This window comes from Symsagittifera roscoffensis, chromosome 2, assembly GCF_963678635.1.
Source record: "Symsagittifera roscoffensis chromosome 2, txSymRosc1.1, whole genome shotgun sequence".
In the NCBI taxonomy this organism is placed as follows: Eukaryota; Metazoa; Xenacoelomorpha; order Acoela; family Convolutidae; genus Symsagittifera; species Symsagittifera roscoffensis.
The window spans coordinates 35,615,141-35,634,357 of NC_087063.1; the positions used below are offsets into that span (position 1 = coordinate 35,615,141).

Genomic DNA, 19,217 nt, shown 5'->3' on the forward strand with positions numbered 1-19,217 from the left:
TGAAATAAGGAAGAAACGGGAAACGGCAAAATAAGCCTTTAAAATATTGCCATGTACAGGAATCAAAACTCCCACCTGGAGGTTAAATTTCTCACATCCTGGCAATAGTCTATCTGCTCAAACCTCGCATCTGCGCAAAGCCGATAAAACAAGCTATTAAATTGCCACAACCTCTTTTTTTTATGTAGGAAGTGCACCAAAATCGAACTTAAATTTGCGAGTAGGGCTAAGAAAATAAGGATTCGTAAATAGCACTACAATAGTATTAACAACTGGTAATAAAATGTGAGTTTTCATGAAATTGAGCATGACAGCACATTCCTAACAATTCACAGGCTCATATCTGTAGAAAAACTTTTTAAAGGAACAAACCTAGTACCCGGTTGCAATTAAAACACAAGCAAAGCGGAGTACAACACAAACTTAAAAAAAACATAAGAAATCAGGAAAAAAGTTTTATGTCTCGATAAAAGATAACCAGGGGTCCAGCTAAAACTCGAACTACCCGTTTGAAATTTTTCAATGTGTTATACTGATGCGGGTCGAAATGGGTAATTTCAAAAACTTGACTTTGCCCAAAACCTCAAGTCTTTTTAAGCCACATTGAATTTTTTTGAGATATTGGAATTTTCCCAAGGACATAAGATTTCCATACAAAGTAATTAAGGAGTTGCAAGAAAAATTCTCGCAACAGGTTCATTCAATTGAATTTTTTAACTCAGATAGATAGGGTAGTTTTGAAGAAAAATCAAACAATCAAAATTTCAAAATGTTGACACTGCGAAATCCAAAACTGTTTCTAATTTTTCAAAAAAACAGGTCGTGGCCGCTTAATTAAAGAAGATTTCCAAAACCGAGTTTCTCGATTCAACACTTAACCTGAGAATTGGCACGGTAGTATTCGAGTAAATTCAAATAGTTTCCGAAAAACGGTCAGAGTTTCAAAACTTGGGAGGCCATAATTTTATAACAAAGTTGTGCGTAGCCAATGATAAAGGTAAGCTTTCAACTACCTGTTCTTTCGATTAAACCTATGATATCAGATTGTGCAGAATAGTTAGCAAAAAAGTCTATTCCGAATGTAAATTTGTAAACAAAAGCTGTTTACGGGGAAAAACTCTAGTTCCCGATTACACAAGTGTAAACTCAAATTAACTAATGAAAGCCTTAGGCTACTACTTTCTTTGGCCCTTAAAGGCGGGGAATCAAAATTCGCTAGTGTAAACTCAAATAAACTAATGAAAGCCTTAGGCTACTACTTTCCTTAGCCCTTAAAGGCGTGGAATCAAACTTTTTAAGATTTTATTTGATTTTTGGTTGACTTTCTGTAGTAAAACTTCAGCTAGAACGAAAAGGTTGCTTCGAAGTTGAATTCAGACAGTATTCTTATAACAAAAGATAATCAGAATCTATATCGATGGTTCAACTTCTACACTGGGAGAGCGAGTTGCTATTCAGTTACTCTTTCTCGGCCAGCTTCTCCTTTCTGCCTCCTCTGATCAGACCAGTCCTTCTGGCAGCAATCAGACCCACCTTTCGTCCAGGAGGAGTAGACCTAAACAGAAAGCAATGATGATTCGTCGAAATAGTTTGTTTTGTACCGCGCATTGCAGAAACTTATCAATCAACTCTCAAATCTCAAAACATTCCACATCGCAGCCACGATGTCTTTCGTAATCAATTGCTGATAGATCGCGTTCAGATGAAAATATCTTGCACACACTTGCATTTCCAAAGCTCCTGGTTGAAAATCAATAATAGCAAACTCTACACACCTCTTGACAGTACTGGGAGATCCAATATGCTGGTGGTTACCACCTCCGTGCGGATGCTCCACGGGGTTCATGGCCACACCTCTCACTACAGGCCAGCACTTCCTCTTCACCTTGAACTTATGGTAAGCACGACCAGCCTTCAGCAGAGGCTTCTCTGTTCGACCTCCTCCGGCAACAATTCCAATCATAGCTCGATTCTTAGAAGAGATCACTTTTTTCAGGCCAGACGGCATTCGAATTCTGGTCTTACCAGTGTCGCTGTTATGCGAGATGACCGCACAGAAGTCACCGGAAGCTTTCGCCAGTTTTCCTCGATCTCCGGTTTTTTCTTCTACTGAACATACCAAGGTACCCTCTGGGATGTTTCCGATGGGCAGGATATTTCCAGTGGTCAACGCCGCTTTCTTTCCAGCGTAGATATACTGGCCAGTGAAGAGGCCTTCAGAGGCAATGAAGAGCTCCTTCCTCTTTCTGTACTGGTAGGGGTCTCGGAACTCGACGACAGCCAGAGGTGCTCCACGTCCTGGGTCATGGATGATGTCCTTGACCAGTCCACGCATGTATCCCTTTCGCTCGCTGTAGTCCAGATTCCTCAGCTTGGGTACTCCCTTTCTGTGGTGGTTGTGGGCCTTGAAGATGGACCCGGCACCCTTTCTCTGAGCACGAATGACACGACCCATTTTCAACTGAAAATTATAAATTGCTTCAATTTCATTTTATTGACGTTAAGTTGGCTCCACAAAACATTCAAAAGTTCGTTTATCTATTCCTATTTATATTTAATTTACTAAATAATACCAATTCTATGCTTGTTCACATTGGATCATCTATTTTAAAGCGCGAAGCAGCTTGAAAAATTAATCTTCACGGCTTAAAATAATTTTTCAAAACTTTCTCTTGGGTCTTCTAAAACCTTTCCATGTCTGTAAAAATCAAACATATTTTGACTTTCTGGGACAATTTATGATTGGCAGTTTTTTGAGAAAATTAACCCAGCTTGAGAAAACCGGATCTATAGGGAAAATATATTTTTTTTTGCTGGGAAATCTGAAAACTAAAGCCGTGACCTTTACACTCTTGCACTTCGATAGTGAAGTTTGCCTTCCTTTTTTCGTGAAAAACGAAAAAAATTCATCACGACCTATATAAGAGTCTGAACTAGGTTCATCGCAAGTTAATGAGTACATGGAAACTCGTTGTAGTCTCATAGAGCCAATCAGTCTATAGGCAAAAAGAGTTTAGACAGGATAATGTTTATTAGACATGACCTCAAATTGGCCTAAATCAATTCAAGTCGAACATCCAACAAACTCAATTTATCACGACCAGAGCAACATGTTATAGCATCAATTGACGAGACAAACCAAATCCACGTCTAAATAAATTCCAAATTCATCTAAGTTCACGAGGAATGGATGATGCTCTGTTGGATTTGTTGCCAGAGAATCTAGTACTCTGGCTTCTTCCTGAAGCTGGAGCCCTCCACCAGTTTGGCCTTCCCACCTGTAGGAAAGCATAGCACAGTCTGACATCCGGCACACAGCACCACAGTCTGGGCGTGGCTGAAGATGGTGCTGATGTTGAAGCAGCCGGGACACTTGACGTCCATGAAGAACGAGTTGGGCTTGGGCACGATGCGCTTCCTCTTGTGGCGCTTCTTCTCCAGTCCCTTGTCTAGAATGTCATAAGCGAGCGGCATTTCAGATATATTTCAGTGATCTGAAAGAGAACAAATAACCATTCGTGGAAGAGGCACCAGTTAAAGTAACATGGCTAACAGACAGTTAGAAACGAGTCGACGAATGCAGGTGAACAGAAAAAATACTGACTTGTTCAATTTATGTAACTAATCGTGAAGCTGTGAAAAAGTGGTAATTAAGGGACGATAGTCTCCTTATTCATCTCTAAGTACATGCCAGTAATTTTTTCTCGTGAAAGAAAATTTAATCAATCAATATATATTTCAAAATAGACAAAATTAAAACTTTACAAAACAACTTGGAGGCATAGTGTCATTGTAACTTTAGCAAATATCAATGTATTGTACAAGATTAGGCTGTTTTCCAATTTCCGTCCCTTTTAAAATTTGACACTGGGTGAGAAAAATCTTGTTACTCAAACAAGAAAACTTGTAAATTACAATTTCCATTTGGATTTTTATCGAAAAAATCTAAAAATGTGGTTAAAATTAAGAAAAGGCGGAGAGGCTGGGAAAACAGGCCAACATGATAATCAACATCTTCATTTCTCTTAAGCAGCTGGGGTGAGAGCAGCGTTTGAACTTGCAGCGGCGGCGGCAGATAATGCATTGGCCTTCTGCTTCTTCTCCACATTGTAGTTGTACACTCTGGCCATGCTCACTTCTGTGGTGGTGATCTGGTCTCTCAAGAACAACAAGTCATCACTCAGGGTCTTCTCCTGGTCAACCACGTGGCTCAAGTTCTCGTTCACTATGTCAGTGGCTTCGTCTAGTGGATACTCCAGCATCACATTCGCCTAGAAAGAAGAAGAAAAACTCTTTAATCGATTTCGCACATATAATTGAATTCAAATGAGCTTATAATTTTCGAAAGAAAAATTCAGGGGTATGATAAGACATCATGTAAATCGGAGCAAAATTGTATACATCTCTTTACTCATGAAAAAACTATCAAAATATTTCGCAGAACTTTGAGTACTGACTGACCCCTAGCCATAGTCCGACTGTGTCAAAGGCATCCAAAGTTGCATCAGCATAGACGTGGTCGGTTAGGAGAAACTTCGTATGCAGCTCTTTTTCCTCCTAAACAACCAATCACTGAACAAACAACGACCAAAAAGAAAGATGAACTACGGAAGGTTTGTCTGTGCTAACATACATACTTGAGAGTCTTTCTTTTCCTTCAGCAGTTTGATCATTTCTTTGGTCTTGTTCAGCTCAGGGGTCTGGTTCCGGAGACTAAAAAACAAGTACGTTCTTCTGGTATCATCAGAAAAAAATAGGTACGGAGATAGAAAACAAAATATGCAACATACTCATGTTCAATGTACAGAGAAAAAATCTCGAAACGCTGACTACTCGTGAAGAAATAAATGGGACTACAATTGCTACGTATAATATCTGCTACTTCTTATATCTACAAAATCAAATTATAATCAGTCACGTCGTTCTCGTGATCTCAAGACATAAATTACTCACTAGGATCTTCTTGCCTGGAGACTGCTGTTCATTGCATTGTATCTGGCCAATTGCGTGTCTAGTTTCTTCAGCACCGCCTCCGCATCGCCCCCATGCTTCTCCATGTAGCCTGCTACATCCTCTATGAACTCTGCTTTAGGGATGCCCAAATGTTCTTTTACTGGAGCAGCTGTGTCGCCACTAGCATCAGGTGCTGAAGTAGATGAGAGACCCCCCGCTGACATAGAAAATTATCTGAAAATTGTAAAATTCTTAACACTTCCTTTACTTTTCATTTTTTTGTAATTAATTGAAGATTCCTTTACCACTTAGAACAATAATAATTTTGAAAAAAAAAACAAGATTGAATTTCCAAGGTTTCCTGCAAATTGCGAATTTTCAATATAAATTTCGCAAGAAAACATCTATAATTATATGCCAAATATCTAAAATTGACGCCATACAACAATATAAACACTCATTAACTAGATGATGTTGTACTTTTGAGATATCAGCCTTTTTGGATTTTACATGACACTTTGCGTGCATTATGACAGGACAGCTTGTCTGTTGTACACAGTATCTCTCTGTTCCTCCACCTTTTCCTTCCACTCTGAATGCACGTCTGACACATGTGCCAAAAGAGGTCTCTGCCGGATTGGACCTCCTGATGAAGACGAAGGTCTCCTCGAATCCTCCTCTGTTATAACACTTCCTCCTGGTCCCTGTCTGTTTTCCATCACTATTCCAGAACGCATGGAGTACAACTTCTTTGTCACATACGGATCCAAAAATAAAAGATACGCCATATACAGCCCCAGAAGTGTCAACACCACTATGATTAAAGTAACTATAAACTTAATTGTAAATGTATTCCTGGTCTCAAACACACATTGACACTTATTGTTGCAGTAGTCGAACTGTTTCTGTAAGTATGAGTCATTGGCTTCCCGTTTGCTCAGCCAGTTCTCTCCAAACATCTCCTGGCATTTGCATTTGTCCGAGCTGATCACTCGGATGAGATTGAAAGGACGATCATATCCGTCTTCCGGTGATGCCTGGCACTCGCACTTACATCTGTGATCCGAAAACTTAGCATTGCAGCAGACGATAAATATGGAAAACGCTAGAAGGACAAGAGGTAGATTATTTGGTGAATTAGCAATCATTGCATCTCTGAAAAATTTTCAATTAAAATACTTCAGAAAAACAACAATAACTCCGTCTTACACTAAATAGCTTATGGAATGATGACATGGTTATGTTGTCTATACTAGCACTCAAAACTACATGTTGAGAAACACCTTCAAAAACATTGAGGTTAAGACATCGTCAATTTGAAAGCATCAGAAAGAATCCAATCTACATGAACGAAGTCTAAAATAACACCAAGATGAGGTCATACAAATTGGGGGCATGATCACATCCGAGGAACTATTTATTTAATCCTCATCCTCCTCTTCCGCTCCGCCTCCCGCCGCCTTCTTAGCATTCATTCTCTTCACTCGGCCAGGTTTGCCGCCTCCGAGGGACGAGTTGATTGCGAAGTCAATGTGTTTCTGACTCTCTACTCGGACCATGTAGCTGGGCACATTCACGATCTGTTTTTTCACTCTGATGTGTCTCTGTCTGATAAGGACTCGTGCGTGGTGGATTGACCTGGCTAAGCCTAATTTCATCACTTGCGTCTGCAGTCTGCGTTCCAGAAAGTCATCGACCTGGAAAAAAATTCCGACTATAACATATTCATCTGGCAACGAATATACGCCATATGACTATATCCCGTGTAAAACATACTTTTAATGACAGGACGTAATCAAGCTTCATTTTGTCTTCGCTGAGCACTCCGGTTCTGACCAGTCTTCTGAGGAGGGCATTTCCCTGGAATATCCTTTTTGGGTCTTTCTGGGGCAGGGTCAGCAACATTCGAGCCAAGTTTCTCACTTTTGCCAGGGTGAACTTTACTCTCCATACCTGAAACAGAACATGTTACGTGCTTGTTCTGATTAAACAAAAGCTATTTCGAATCCATTTAGTATTTCAGTAATCGGTCAAAAACATTGAGCATACTGACCTCTCGCTTGTTTCGGAGTCCGAATTCGCCCACAAGTTTCAATTCCTGGTCCAATCGCTCCTTCTCGAAGGGCCTTCGAGGAGCAGAGGCTACCTTTGAGTAGTTAGGTCTCATTTTAAACACTCAATCTGAAAAATTAAGATAGCCGTAAAGAAAAGTCTACAAGTACAAACAACTTAAATAAACAGACTTTGAAATCAAAATCAGATAATGAAAAAACTCAGATTGAAGTTAAACTACTTATAACAAATCAAGTTATAATCGCTTGTGACATCCCAATAAAACAGGGAGAAATAATTTCACAGTTATTATTGGTCTTAATGTAAAGTACGTCGTCAGTCTCAACCAAAGGTTTGTTTGACTCCTGTTTTCCTCTTGACACGCGACAATCTCCAGGCATTCGGATCCTCGTGAGGTTTGTTTAGTGCTTCCAACTTGAGATTCCTCTTCGTCTTGCTGAGTTTGGTCGGGTCGCTGAATCTGTAGAAGGATCCCGCAAATTCCACCAGCCATTTAGGGTCAATATGGGTCACCTCGCGCATGTATTCTTTGGTTGTCAACACCAGTTCGTGGTATATGACCCAATCAGGTTGTCTGTTAAACAGCGAACTCGAAGGGTGCATGTATACGACTTGTTGATCCACAAGCGTCCTGTAACCGTCTTGGGGATCTTTCTTTGCAGCGTGCATGAAGAACCCACTGAGGATTGCCTTCTGGACCTTCGTGGTGTTTTTTCCACATGTGACAACATCCAGTTTATGTCTATCCATAATTCCCATCATTTGTTGTCTGATATCCTGAGCTCTTCTCAGAGATCGTCCCTGGATAAAATTTTCAAAGCACCATGGGTTCGAAAATTTGTTATGTTTCCACGAATTGAAAACTGCAAGCAACGTCAAATGATCTCCTTCAGCTTGATTAAATTTCGCCTTTTTCTGATCAGCAACTTGTTGTTTTTCTTTAGGCCTGTAGAAAACGTTCTGAACTGACAACATTGAGACAACGGTCAAAATTTCATCGCTGCAACCCAAATGTACACTCATCATGAGCATTTTGGATAAATTAGGCTCAATAGGAAACTCGGCCATGCGTCTTCCGATTCTTGTCAGAAGACCTTCATCGTCTAAAGCTCCCAATGCATGCAAGTTTTCCATAGCCATCACAAGAGTCTCCATTGGAGGAGCATCCATGAAGTCGAATGCGAGCAAATCATTGATTCCCATCGCCTTCAACGAAAGGACAGTGGATGCCAAATTTGTTCGTTGAATCTCTGGCACGGCAGTTGATAACATCTCATCCCTGTATGCTCTTTCAGTGTACAAACGATAGCACTTTCCAGGGCCAGTTCTTCCTGCTCTGCCGGCCCTTTGTTTTGCTTGCGCCTGGGAGATGGGAGTGACCACAAGGGCGTCCATGTGACTTTTGGAATTGTAGACATTCTGTTTGACGAATCCTGGATCGACCACATAGTAAATTCCATCAATTGTAAGTGAAGTCTCCGCAATATTGGTTGCAATGATAACTTTCCTGCTTCCTGGGGGAGCCGGGTCAAAAATCCTTGTCTGCATTTCACTGGGCAGAGCTGAATAAACAGGGAGAATAATCAGTTCAGGTACGTCGTTTCCCAAAGATTTGCATCTCTCGAACAGAACTTCACAAGCAGTATCGATTTCTTCTTGACCTGTCAGAAACACGAGGATATCTCCAGGAGGTTCCGTCAAGTGAATCTGCATCACAGTGATTAAGGATGCATCGACATAATCAGTTTCCGGTTCCTTTGTATAGAGAATTTCAACCGGGAAAGTCCGTCCTGGAATTGTGAAAATTGGTGCCTCGTTGAAATAAGTCGAAAACTTGATCGAATCTAGAGTAGCAGATGTTACAATCAGTTTCAGATCGGGTCTTTTCGAAACCGCTTTTTTAACAAGGCCGAACACTACATCAGTTGGAACTGTACGTTCATGCGCTTCGTCTAACATGATCACTGAGTACTGAGACATCTCAGGATCTACGAGACACTCTCTCAACAGCATACCGTCTGTCATGTACTTCAAAACGGTTTCTGAAGACGTGCAGTCTTCGAACCGGATCGTATATCCCACTTCGGCACCCAATCTACACCCATATTCCTCAGCTACTCGTTTGGCAACCGACATAGCAGCAACTCGCCGAGGCTGGGTGCAACCGATTTTTCCGCGGGCAGTGAAACCTTCCTCCGCCAAATACTGAGTAATCTGGGTAGTTTTGCCCGATCCTGTTTCACCAACAACAATTAGAACCTGATTGTCATGAATGGCTTTTACTAGCTCCATCCTCAATTTATAAATCGGTAAACTCTGTCGCTGTTCAATAATGGTCGTAGTTACTCGGCGCCCATAAGATACATTTTTGCCTCCAAAGGAAACTTTTTTCCATTCCGGTATATCTTGAATTGTAATCGATGCATTTTTTATCATGTCTGAAGAATCTGCAGCTGCTTTCGCTTCTGGGTCAGGAACAGGATCATTCCACATTTTTGTGTCGATTGTTCTAGATTCTGACTCTTCATTTCGTTTCGCTGTCTTGACTTCTCGTCTTTCTTTTGATAGTGCCGATTGCATCATAGCAGCCTTCGACAATGAGCCATCGGGATTCTTGACTATTTTCACGGGACTTAAATCAGCGAAATGTCGACCGTATCCTTTCAAAAATGCCGGTTCTTCTTCTACCATTTCAATTTCGATATCTTCATCTGCATCTTCAGCCAACTCGTCAATTCGTGGCATCAACCCACACTCTTCATCAAAATCTGGGTACTCCGATTTGTCCAAAACTCCAGCTGCAATCATTTGTGTTATTTCAAAGCGTTCTGGAGAAGATAATCTTGCAAACTTTTTAGACCTTGGAGCATCATGTGCGTCTACGCTCATTGGAACATTCAGCCCGTCGTCTGGACGATCCGGGTTGCGCAGCTCTTCCTGAACTTCAACGTTTGATTTGATAGTACGATTTGGATTTTTGTCAGCTCCAGTTTCTTGGTCCACATCTTTCATGGATAAACTACATCTTGTTCCAGAAAAAGAAATAACCTTAACGAAAACCTCTTGGTTGCGAGATACTATATCTGAAACGTTGTTTACACGTTCTGGTCGCAACTCCGATACATGAACAAGGCCTTCAAGCTTTGTTTTGAAGCCCGATAAGGCTACGAAGCAGCCAAATTGTACAAGATTCATCACTCTTCCTTTGTATATCTGTCCTAACTCAGGAGTAGCTAGTAAAACCTCCTTGGGACGAACGCTCCTAACATGATTCCTATCATCATTTTGATCACGTGGATTTCTGTCCTGATAATTGCGCCTCCTTTCATTACTCCTACTTCTTGGTTTTTTTCGGTCATAACTGCGACTTCTCGATCTTTTACGATCGTAACTTTTACTTCGTGATCTTTTACGTGATCGCCTATGCTCATCGTCACGATTCCGGTTGTGTTGTCTTTCTCGACTACGGGATCTCCTATGTTCTTTATCTCTGTGTCTTTTTGATTCTGACGTTCCTTTGCTTCGAGATCGCGACCTGTTTCTATTAACCGGACCAGAGAGACGCTGGTCGTTATCGCGTATTTTCATTTCGTTTTCTGGTACACTCGCGAGACCTTCAAGAGCCTCAAGTTGGCTCATAGCATCGTCGACAGTCTCCTGGATTTGCTCAGACTTAGTCTCATTAGTCTTCAATAAAGACTGGGCGGATGGAAAGTCATCGGGCATTGACAGAGCTGGAATGGCTGTTTTCGCTTCAAGTTTCGTTTCTGATAGACTACTGATATCATTTTCTTCTACTGTTAATTTCTTCTTTTTCTTTTTAGAGGCCTTTCCATTTTGGTTGAAATAACCCTTTGGAAGTAGTTTTTTTATCAACTCAAACAAATGAACGGCCAAAGAATTCGTTATTGGTGCGCCATTTTCTTCTAACTTTTTACTAAACGATTCAACGCTTTTGGCTCTTGAACCAAGGTGAATAACAAATTCAGCAACCTCTTTATCAGACAAGCTAAGATGATTGGTCAGCTCAGTGATAACTTTTGAAACAAGGGAATAATACTCCAATTTTTCAATTTCATCCATTCCTCAAAACAGAATGTTTCCTTCAAACTTTCTGAAAAACCTTCTATTTTAAATTAAATGAGGTCAGAAATTACCATGGTAACCGAAGTTACTACAATAGTCCTTCATCAATTTGTAAGGAATCCGAACTATTTTAGGGAAAAGTTAAGATAATAAATTGAACTTTTTTGAGATTTTATTATGTTTGAGAACTGACATCAATAAATAAAGATAATGACGCTAAGACAAACGACTTGTCAAGCGGTAGAAATTCGTTGTATAGTTGTCAAGGTTAAATTATATCGAAATGTACCAAATCCCAACACAAGTAATTCTGGAACCACGTCAATAAGAAGCTTAAATCATCACAGGCAATACCTGCCATCAACCTTGGTCATAACCAGTGGGCAACTACCGACAACGACAAAGCAAAGACAGTCTCAAATTTTACAAATTCAGTATTTACCATAGAAACACCAGGAAGCCTTGAAGTAGTGGACAATCAAGAACAACAATTTTCTGATCATATATTTCTCACAAAAGAATTGATCTTAAATAAACTTGCCATGAAAAACAACTAATGAAACATCATTGTTGTAATAAGCTTAACAAACCGATCTTAGTAAAGATTTGAGTAAAGAGTATAATAAAATATTCCAGCCTGCATGATTGTTTTGAATCAATTAGGACGACTGATCACTTTGTGGTGACATGAAAGACTTGGATAATCTCTTGAAAAGGGAGATTGTTTCATTGTGCTTTCTAACCACAGAGTTACTTAGTTTTAATATTCAGGACAATGACAAGCAAGATTTCCGAAGGGAAGAAGCATAGTAGGATAATTTTAGCTTGTTGGTTGGCAGGACTGTCCTGCAAATCAACATCTTTTAAAATCTAGGAGAAGTTTTAAAATCAGGAGATTGACATTGGAAGTCAGAAAAGATGTTTTTATCTTAGGTCAGATCCTCAATGTGCAGATTAGTGAGAAATTTGAAGGCTATAGTGATGTAGTATGATGCCATTTATGTTCTGCAGTGAGTCGATATGACGCGGATAAAAGTGATTTCGTGCATTAATTGTTCGTGCATTTCGTGCATTTCGTGCACTAATTGTTGTGATAAACTTATTAAATAGTTTCATATGTGAATGAAAATGAGTTCCCAAGATGATGATGGCTCAGTGCAACAACAGTTGGACTCCTAATCTAGTGATGTGGATTTGAACCTTGCCTCGAAACCCTATTATCCCGCTATCCAAGAAGAATTCCTTAGAAGCGGAGCACTTGGAGTTAAAAGCAGAGAAAAAGAAATCCGTAGAAGCAGAGCACTTGAAGTTGAAAAGGCTAAAAACGCTAAACTGGTGCCCGAAATCGCCCAATCTGTGTTTAACGCAATAGTCCTAGCAGCCGTCTATCTGCTTGCTGTTGAAATTTACCAATTGCCCCCATACATAATAAGCAGCTATTAAAATGCGGACAGATGCTTACCCCATGATGTAAAAGCAGAGAAAAAGCAGAGAAGTTTGTCCCCACTTGACAAACCCTGGACAAAACTGGTGTGATCCGGCGACGAGTGATCTCAGTTTGGCGTACAGACCTCGGCTCTACAACTTGCGGAGGGCGTTGTTCCTGTACGGACACGCCCTTTTGCGTCTGGGGGGGAAAATGCCAGACACAGCACTTTGCGGCAACGCCAAATGTCCCCACAGCGGAATCGTAGCTTCCAGTGGAGTGCAGTGTGATGGGTGCAATAACTGGTTTCACATCAGCTGTGCTAGAACAGCGAAAAAAAAAACTCGCAAACATCCCTCAATTTTTCTGTACTAGTTGTCATCAACAGCCTTCTAACGGATTTTCAGGTTTATCAAAGATGATGACAAACATGACAGTTAAAGATAAAGGCATTGAAGACCAGAAAAAGGCTACCGAGCTGAAGGAACTAGTGGACCTGCCTAAGATTGATGTCTCAGCAAACTGTTTCCCTCCTGCCGATAAGTTTGGCGAAACAAATTTAAACCAGTTTGCCGCCGGAGTTGAAAGTTTTTATGAAAAAGTTGTTTTCATGAAAAGAAATCTGTTTAACCTCCCTTCAGGAAATGCTGGAAAGCTGTTTATCAGGGAGGTCACGTTCTGGCTGAAACAGTTTAATTCTTCAAACTCAAAATACAATTCCATGGCCATGAAAGTTTTCATGGTGCTACCCGGATTACTGCTAAAGAAACCCTTCCAGGCCTCCAAATGCAAAGATCACACTGAAACACTTTCTCGGCGCTTAGAAATATGGAAACGCGGAGATATAAAGGGTATAGCGGATGAAGTTTACTATATTCAAAAACGACTAAAGACCACGCAACGCAACAACTCATCTGAAGACCAAGCTCGTGTCTTTGCCAAACTACTTCTTCAGGGGAAAGTCAAAAACGCATTGAAGCTATTAGAAGAAGATCCGAGCTATGGTTGCCTTCCCTTCACAGAAACGATTGAGAAGGAACTGAAGCAGTTGCACCCAACCATGGCAGCTCCCGACAGAACAGCACTTCTTTTTGGGCCAAAGGAAACCATTCCCGAAGTAGCATATAAGTCCATCACAGAAGATGTGGTAACAAAAACTGCAGGAAGACTGAATGGATCCGCTGGTCTATCGGGATTAGATGCTGAAGTATTCAAGAGAATGCTTTGTTTACAACATTATGCCCAAGATGGAAAAATGCTGAGAGAAGAAATCTCTTTGATGTGCTTCAGATTGTGCACCATGCACCACTGCCCCGGATTACTTGCGCCTTTGACGTCTTGTCGTTTTTTAGCCCTTGATAAGAACCCTGGAGTGCGACCAATCGGGGTTGGGGAAGTTCTTCGTAGACTTCTAGGGAAATGTATTGTCCACGCATTCAAAGACCCGATCAAGGAAACCGCAGGAAACCTGCAAACATGTGCCGGATTCGAAGCTGGTGCAGAAGCTGCTATTCATGCTATGAAAGAACTCTACGAGGAAGAGAACTCGGAAGCTGTGATGATCGACGCCTCAAATGCCTTCAACTCCATGAACAGAGCAGTGGCTCTAAACAACATACAAGTACTGTGCCCAACGATTGCCACGTATTTAATAAACACATACAGGCAGCCATCGCGCTTATTTGTGTTGGAGGTGGGGAATTAAAATCAAGTGAAGGAACCACGCAAGGAGATCCACTCGCGATGCCCTGGTTCTCTATCAACACCAGAAGACTAATCAATGTACTTGCCGAACAAACTGAGGTGATTCAAGCATGGCTGGCAGATGACGCCACCGGATGCGGAAGCACTGCGAACTTATGGAAGTGGTACGGGAAACTAATTGAAGAAGGAAAGAAAGACGGTTATTTTGTTAACAAACTGAAATGCTGGCTGGTAGTGAAATTGGAGAGTATGAGTGAAAAGGCAAAAGTGATGTTTAATGGAACAATAAATGTCACTACGGCCGGCAAAAAGCACTTGGGTGCAGCACTTGGGACTCAAGATTTCAAGACTGCTTACTGCAAAGATAAAATTGAAATATGGACTAAGGAATTGAACGTGTTGAGTGGGTTCGCCGTTTCACAACCACATGCAGCATTCTCTGCGTTTAGCAAAGGATTTAAATCAAAGTTTACATACTTCTTTCGGACTATACCTGAAATAGCTGATATGCTCGAACCAATAGAATGTGTTCTGGAGAACAAACTTATTCCAGCGCTCTTCGGGTCTGAGTCCCCACTGAAGAACAAGAAAAGACAAATTATTGGGTTACCAGTAAGCAAAGGCGGTCTTGACTTCGGAGCGCTAAGAGAAGAAGCAAGATTTCAAAATGAAAACTCAAAAATCTTCTCAAAGCCCTATAAGCAAGCCATCATTGACCAGCTTTCGGATACCACTCTCGAGTATAGCGGCGGAAGAAAACAAATAGCAACTCGGAAACGCGAAAGAGAGAAAGAATCAGAAGAAGCAGTTTCACAATCATTTACCACCGAAGAAAAAAGGAAGTGGAAACAAAACACAGACAAGGGAGCTAGTACCTGGCTAACCGCCCTACCTCTAAAAAGCCAAGGAATGAACCTCTCAAAAACCGAATTTCGGGACTCGCTGAGATTACGATACAATATTCCCCTACAAAATATCCCCCGCAATTGCCCATGCGGAAAAGCTTTTTCCGTTGACCATGCCCTGTGCTGTAAAAAAAGGTGGTTTCATATCCGCGAGGCATGACAAACTTAGAAACCTTCTTGCAGGCTCGCTAACAAAGGTATGCAACAATGTGGAAGTCGAACCACAACTGACAAAAATTGATAACGAAATATTCAGATTACAAACCACATCAACTGAAGATGACGCGAGACTCGACATCAAAGCTAGCAACTTTTGGGAGACTAGACAGACTACGTTTTTTGACGTTCGGGTCACACATGTTAACGCTCCCTCACATGGCACCAAGGCTACAACTGAAATCTTCGAATCACAAGAAAACGAGAAAAAAATAAAGTATCTGGAAAGAATTGTCAAGGTGGAGAACAGTTCCTTCACGCCGCTGGTCTTCGGCACTAACGGGGAATGGGAAAACAATGCAGCATTTTTCTCAAACAATTAGCTGTTAAACTTTCCCGGAACGAAGATGGCAACTCTTATTCAACCTGTATCAACTATCTGAGAACTCGATTATCATTCTGTATATTAAAATCTGTTATAATGTGTATTCGAGGTACCCATAATCCATTCAACAGTAGTTCAGTATGCCCGGAATCATCATTAGCGGAGAATTTTCTGTTGAACTCAGCAGCTGCCGATATCGCCTCATAATTTTTATTAGTTTTATATACCCGTTTGTTTCATTGTATATCTGTAAATACGTTTTATTCTTTAATAAAGAAGTTAGTACTTCCCTTTATATAATGCTGGTATGGGCCCTATCCAGCTTGTGCACGACCGTACCTAAACGGAAGGGCCCCTTTTATAATTTACGTTTTTGCTTCGCAAAAGTTGCGAAGCTCCGCTTGGAAAAAAAATTTACGAACATTGCGAGATTCAATGAGGACATTGACCGGACTGTCCGGTGAGTGTGTGACATTCGACCAGAATGGAAAAAATGCAGAAGCAGCAATTTCGAGTTTTTAGCAGCGAACCTTCCGAATTGGCGATTTAGAAGGAATAAGAGCGTTATTCGAACGATTGGACAACTCGTGAAGGCTGAAGGATTCGGAAATTCCTAAATTTTAAAAATTCGAATTGATGACGTAATAGTTCTGAGAAACGTCAAAAACGGCCATTTTAGAGAAGAAACTGAAATAAACACAACAACATTAGTTGCGATAGCGATAACAACAAAAATTGTGATTGAGAAACAACAACAAATTGCAGAAGTAGCAGCGACCGTTCCGAGTTGCAACTATTGTGTCGCTACAATAGTTGCAAGGCCGTTGCGAACAACGGTGAAGGGCGGAAGACAGCCTTCCGGAAGGAGAATAAGAGTCTTATTTCCCCGGATTCGAGAATCCGGAGGGGTCTCGGGACAGGAACTTTTATCATCTTATATAAACTTTTAGCTGCCGTATTATGTCCTGAATTGAATTTAACTAACATCTGAATGCATTTTGCTAGGATGAGAAGCTAGGAGTTGGGGGAAAGGGTTGATCCATCTTCGATGGCGATGATGATTTTTATCTACTGAACAAATACAATACTAACTCAATAAATAGTAGTAGCCCTGATTTTAGAAGTGATCTCATGGTCTGGGGATACTGAGACCCAGCCATGAGCTCACTACTTCTGCATGTAATCTAGTTAATTTGAGTGTTTTGACCGAAGCCGAAAGCAGTAACGTTTTTTGTCGACCCGATGTTAGAAAGACCACCGAAAGTACTGGCTTGGTAGAGACGGTGAAAAGCATGTAGAGCTCTGTTTAGACGTTGGCCAGTCGTCTTAGAACCTAGCTTTATTTTCCGTCGATATGTATCTTCCGGGCGAATGTTACATAGATGTTTTTATGGCGCTCCTGAATGTTATTCTTTTTAACATCATGACCGGCAGAACCGTTAACGAGCACTCCGCGCCGAGCGGATGCTCACTTTAACGCCCTTAATAGGCCTAAGCCGCTGGGGCGGAAGGGTAGTTCGGAACGCGGAAGCCTCCGGATTATCGTGAATAGCTTTTTAACCTAGTTAAGACCGAAAATTCACGAATCAGGAAGGGTGGGGGATCGGCCATCCCCTCGTTCCCTGAGAGGTTTGTGACCAAAAACACTTAAAGATATATATAAAACCAAACAAAAAGTAGTATAGTACCCAAGAAAAACAAAAAACATAAAAAATAACTGAAAAAACCAAAAACAGTAAAAAGTAAAAAATCAGTAGAAATCATCCCCCCAGACAAGATGTGATCCGACCCTCCCGTTTGCTGTTGATAGATATATTGTTATTAACGGCATTTATATCAATCAGGATCGTTACGATCAATTTCGTGGCCCGTTTGTGAGCCTTGTACTGTAGGGTACTGTAGAACGTTAATGATAAATTGCGCTCAATCCGGAAGAGTCTGCTGATTTGCGCTCAATTCGGAAGGGTCTTAGGAGAAGACTGATCCGGCAAGCAGTACAAGGCGCAACAAGAAGGGGCTAAACGACAACAATAATCGACTGTTGGGTATCGTTAACAAGTTTTGTATCCCTTTTGGTACAAAAAGTAAGATAGTAATCTGTGGGGGGCTCGACAGTGCTGCACTGTAGTGACCCTTCACCGAACTGCGAATATCCGAGTTAAGCACCCTAATTCGGATATTAAACAAACCCGGAGGGGTATAGTATTACTAATATTATTACTTAAATAGCCTATATTAATATTCCTATATCGTTTTTCAGTGAAAAACACAGAAAGTAGACCGGTTTTTAGGGTCAAAATAGCGATATTTTGATCCCCCCACAAGTCGCGATTTTTGAGATATCGATATTTTTTGAAACGGAAAAAAGCGCTAAATTAGTGTGTTACATCGTAACTGCACTACTATAATAGATAGAACCGGTTAAGTTTAGTTCGGAAGTGGTTGGAACTATCTTTGAACCAAAAACCGAATTTTCGTGATTTTTGAGAAAACGGAACACTATAAATTCGGAAATTTTTGAGTTAGGACAGTAAAAATAGTTGTTCGGACAACGTCCACTAGTGAATCTACAAGCTTTAAAACGCGCTTCCCGAAAGCCATCCGGGTTGCAGAGAAATCGAACTTAACGTGTTTGATTTGGTGGAATCATCAATCCGGAGGGGTACAGGTAGCATAGTTTTTCGCAAATTTTTTCAACTAAAGCGTTCTAGATCAGGTCTTTTGCATTGAACTCGAAGAGTATAGGCCTTCTGAGCTCGGATCAATAATTTTTAGGTCGAAAAGAACAGAATTGCGGAAAAAGTTAGGCGGAACCTATAAGAGAGAAATTTTTTGACTTTAGAAAAAAGACGTTTTGGTTAATAACTTTGGAACTACGGGACAGATCCAGTTAATCTTGGTACCAATTGATCAGAAATTAGCTAAGCTTACTGATAGGGACAACAGTTTTTCGAAAAAGCAACCGTGAAAAGTTTTGAGATTGTTTTTAGCAAACTCACCAATTTGGGAGGGTAGACCCTTCACGTTTTATAAATTTTTTTAGGAAGGCCCTTACACCCCTACCAAAAGGTAATAACGGTTGAATAATGTAACTTTAGGCTGTTCTAGACAAAAAGGGAAGGCTAAAGGCACAGGAAAACCTTAATCGAGCCGAAGTTATGCTAGCGATAAGACCCTTCACCGTTAGCGTGAATTGTCAAATAAGAGGCTTAACTTCAATCCGGAAGAGTCTAGGAAAGCATTAAATTATCTTCCTAGTTAATCTAAAAAGCAAAATAGCATCGGAGAACGTAACCGGAAGGGTATAGGTTGAAAGAAGGAAATCTCCGAAAAGCTACTTTTGAAAAACCAGAGGGCTCCCAATCCGGAGGGGTCAAAAATTTTTCAAATTTCGGAGGGGTCCGAATCCGGAGGGGTCTTTTATTTGCTAACTCAGAGGGGTCCCAATCCGGAGGGGTCTTACATTTGCTAACTCAGAGGGGTTCCAATCCGGAGGGGTCTAAATTCGCCAGTCCGGAAGGGTCCTATT

At 40.9% G+C, this 19,217-nt stretch overlaps 4 protein-coding genes across 4 annotated transcripts in view; all 4 read right to left on the reverse strand.

The window, feature by feature from the left end:
* Positions 1-1,356: 1,356 nt before the first annotated feature.
* On the reverse strand, positions 1,357-2,474 carry LOC134838960 (large ribosomal subunit protein uL2-like). Its single transcript, XM_063854331.1, has 2 exons — positions 1,776-2,474; positions 1,357-1,555 (listed from the first exon to the last, which is right to left on the reverse strand). The coding sequence occupies exons 1-2, from the start codon at positions 2,453-2,455 to the stop codon at positions 1,459-1,461; spliced, it is 777 nt and encodes a 258-aa protein (XP_063710401.1). The 5' UTR covers positions 2,456-2,474; the 3' UTR covers positions 1,357-1,458.
* A 1,243-nt stretch (positions 2,475-3,717) lies between these two features.
* Positions 3,718-19,217, reverse strand: part of LOC134840334 (prefoldin subunit 3-like) — a 207,453-nt gene continuing 191,953 nt past the window's right edge. Inside the window, exons 2-5 of the mRNA XM_063856094.1 lie at positions 4,954-5,187; positions 4,638-4,713; positions 4,462-4,557; positions 3,718-4,271 (exon numbers count right to left, since the gene is read on the reverse strand). Of these exons, the coding sequence (XP_063712164.1) occupies positions 4,026-4,271; positions 4,462-4,557; positions 4,638-4,713; positions 4,954-5,177 (642 nt within the window). The 5' untranslated portion in view covers positions 5,178-5,187 and the 3' untranslated portion in view covers positions 3,718-4,025. The remainder of the gene's footprint in view (positions 4,272-4,461; positions 4,558-4,637; positions 4,714-4,953; positions 5,188-19,217) is intronic.
* LOC134840335 (proton-transporting V-type ATPase complex assembly regulator TMEM9-like) lies at positions 5,298-6,129 on the reverse strand. The gene has a single exon (XM_063856095.1). The coding sequence runs from the start codon at positions 6,099-6,101 to the stop codon at positions 5,481-5,483; it is 621 nt and encodes a 206-aa protein (XP_063712165.1). The 5' UTR covers positions 6,102-6,129; the 3' UTR covers positions 5,298-5,480.
* Positions 7,227-11,145, reverse strand: LOC134840333 (ATP-dependent RNA helicase DHX8-like). Its single transcript, XM_063856093.1, has one exon. It carries the CDS (start codon positions 11,107-11,109, stop codon positions 7,348-7,350), a length of 3,762 nt encoding a protein of 1,253 aa, XP_063712163.1. The 5' UTR covers positions 11,110-11,145; the 3' UTR covers positions 7,227-7,347.

What these genes read in the sequence shown, in the direction of transcription:
- LOC134840333 (XM_063856093.1), bottom strand. Translation starts at nt 11,109, where the DNA reads ATGGATGAAATTGAAAAATTGGAGTATTATTCCCTTGTTTCAAAAGTT.
- LOC134840335 (XM_063856095.1), bottom strand. Translation starts at nt 6,101, where the DNA reads ATGATTGCTAATTCACCAAATAATCTACCTCTTGTCCTTCTAGCGTTT.
- LOC134838960 (XM_063854331.1), bottom strand. Translation starts at nt 2,455, where the DNA reads ATGGGTCGTGTCATTCGTGCTCAGAGAAAGGGTGCCGGGTCCATCTTC. An exon ending in TCTCCCAGTACTGTCAAGAG is followed by an intron (nt 1,556 to 1,775) that starts GTGTGTAGAGTT and finishes CTTTCTGTTTAG; the next exon opens with GTCTACTCCTCCTGGACGAA.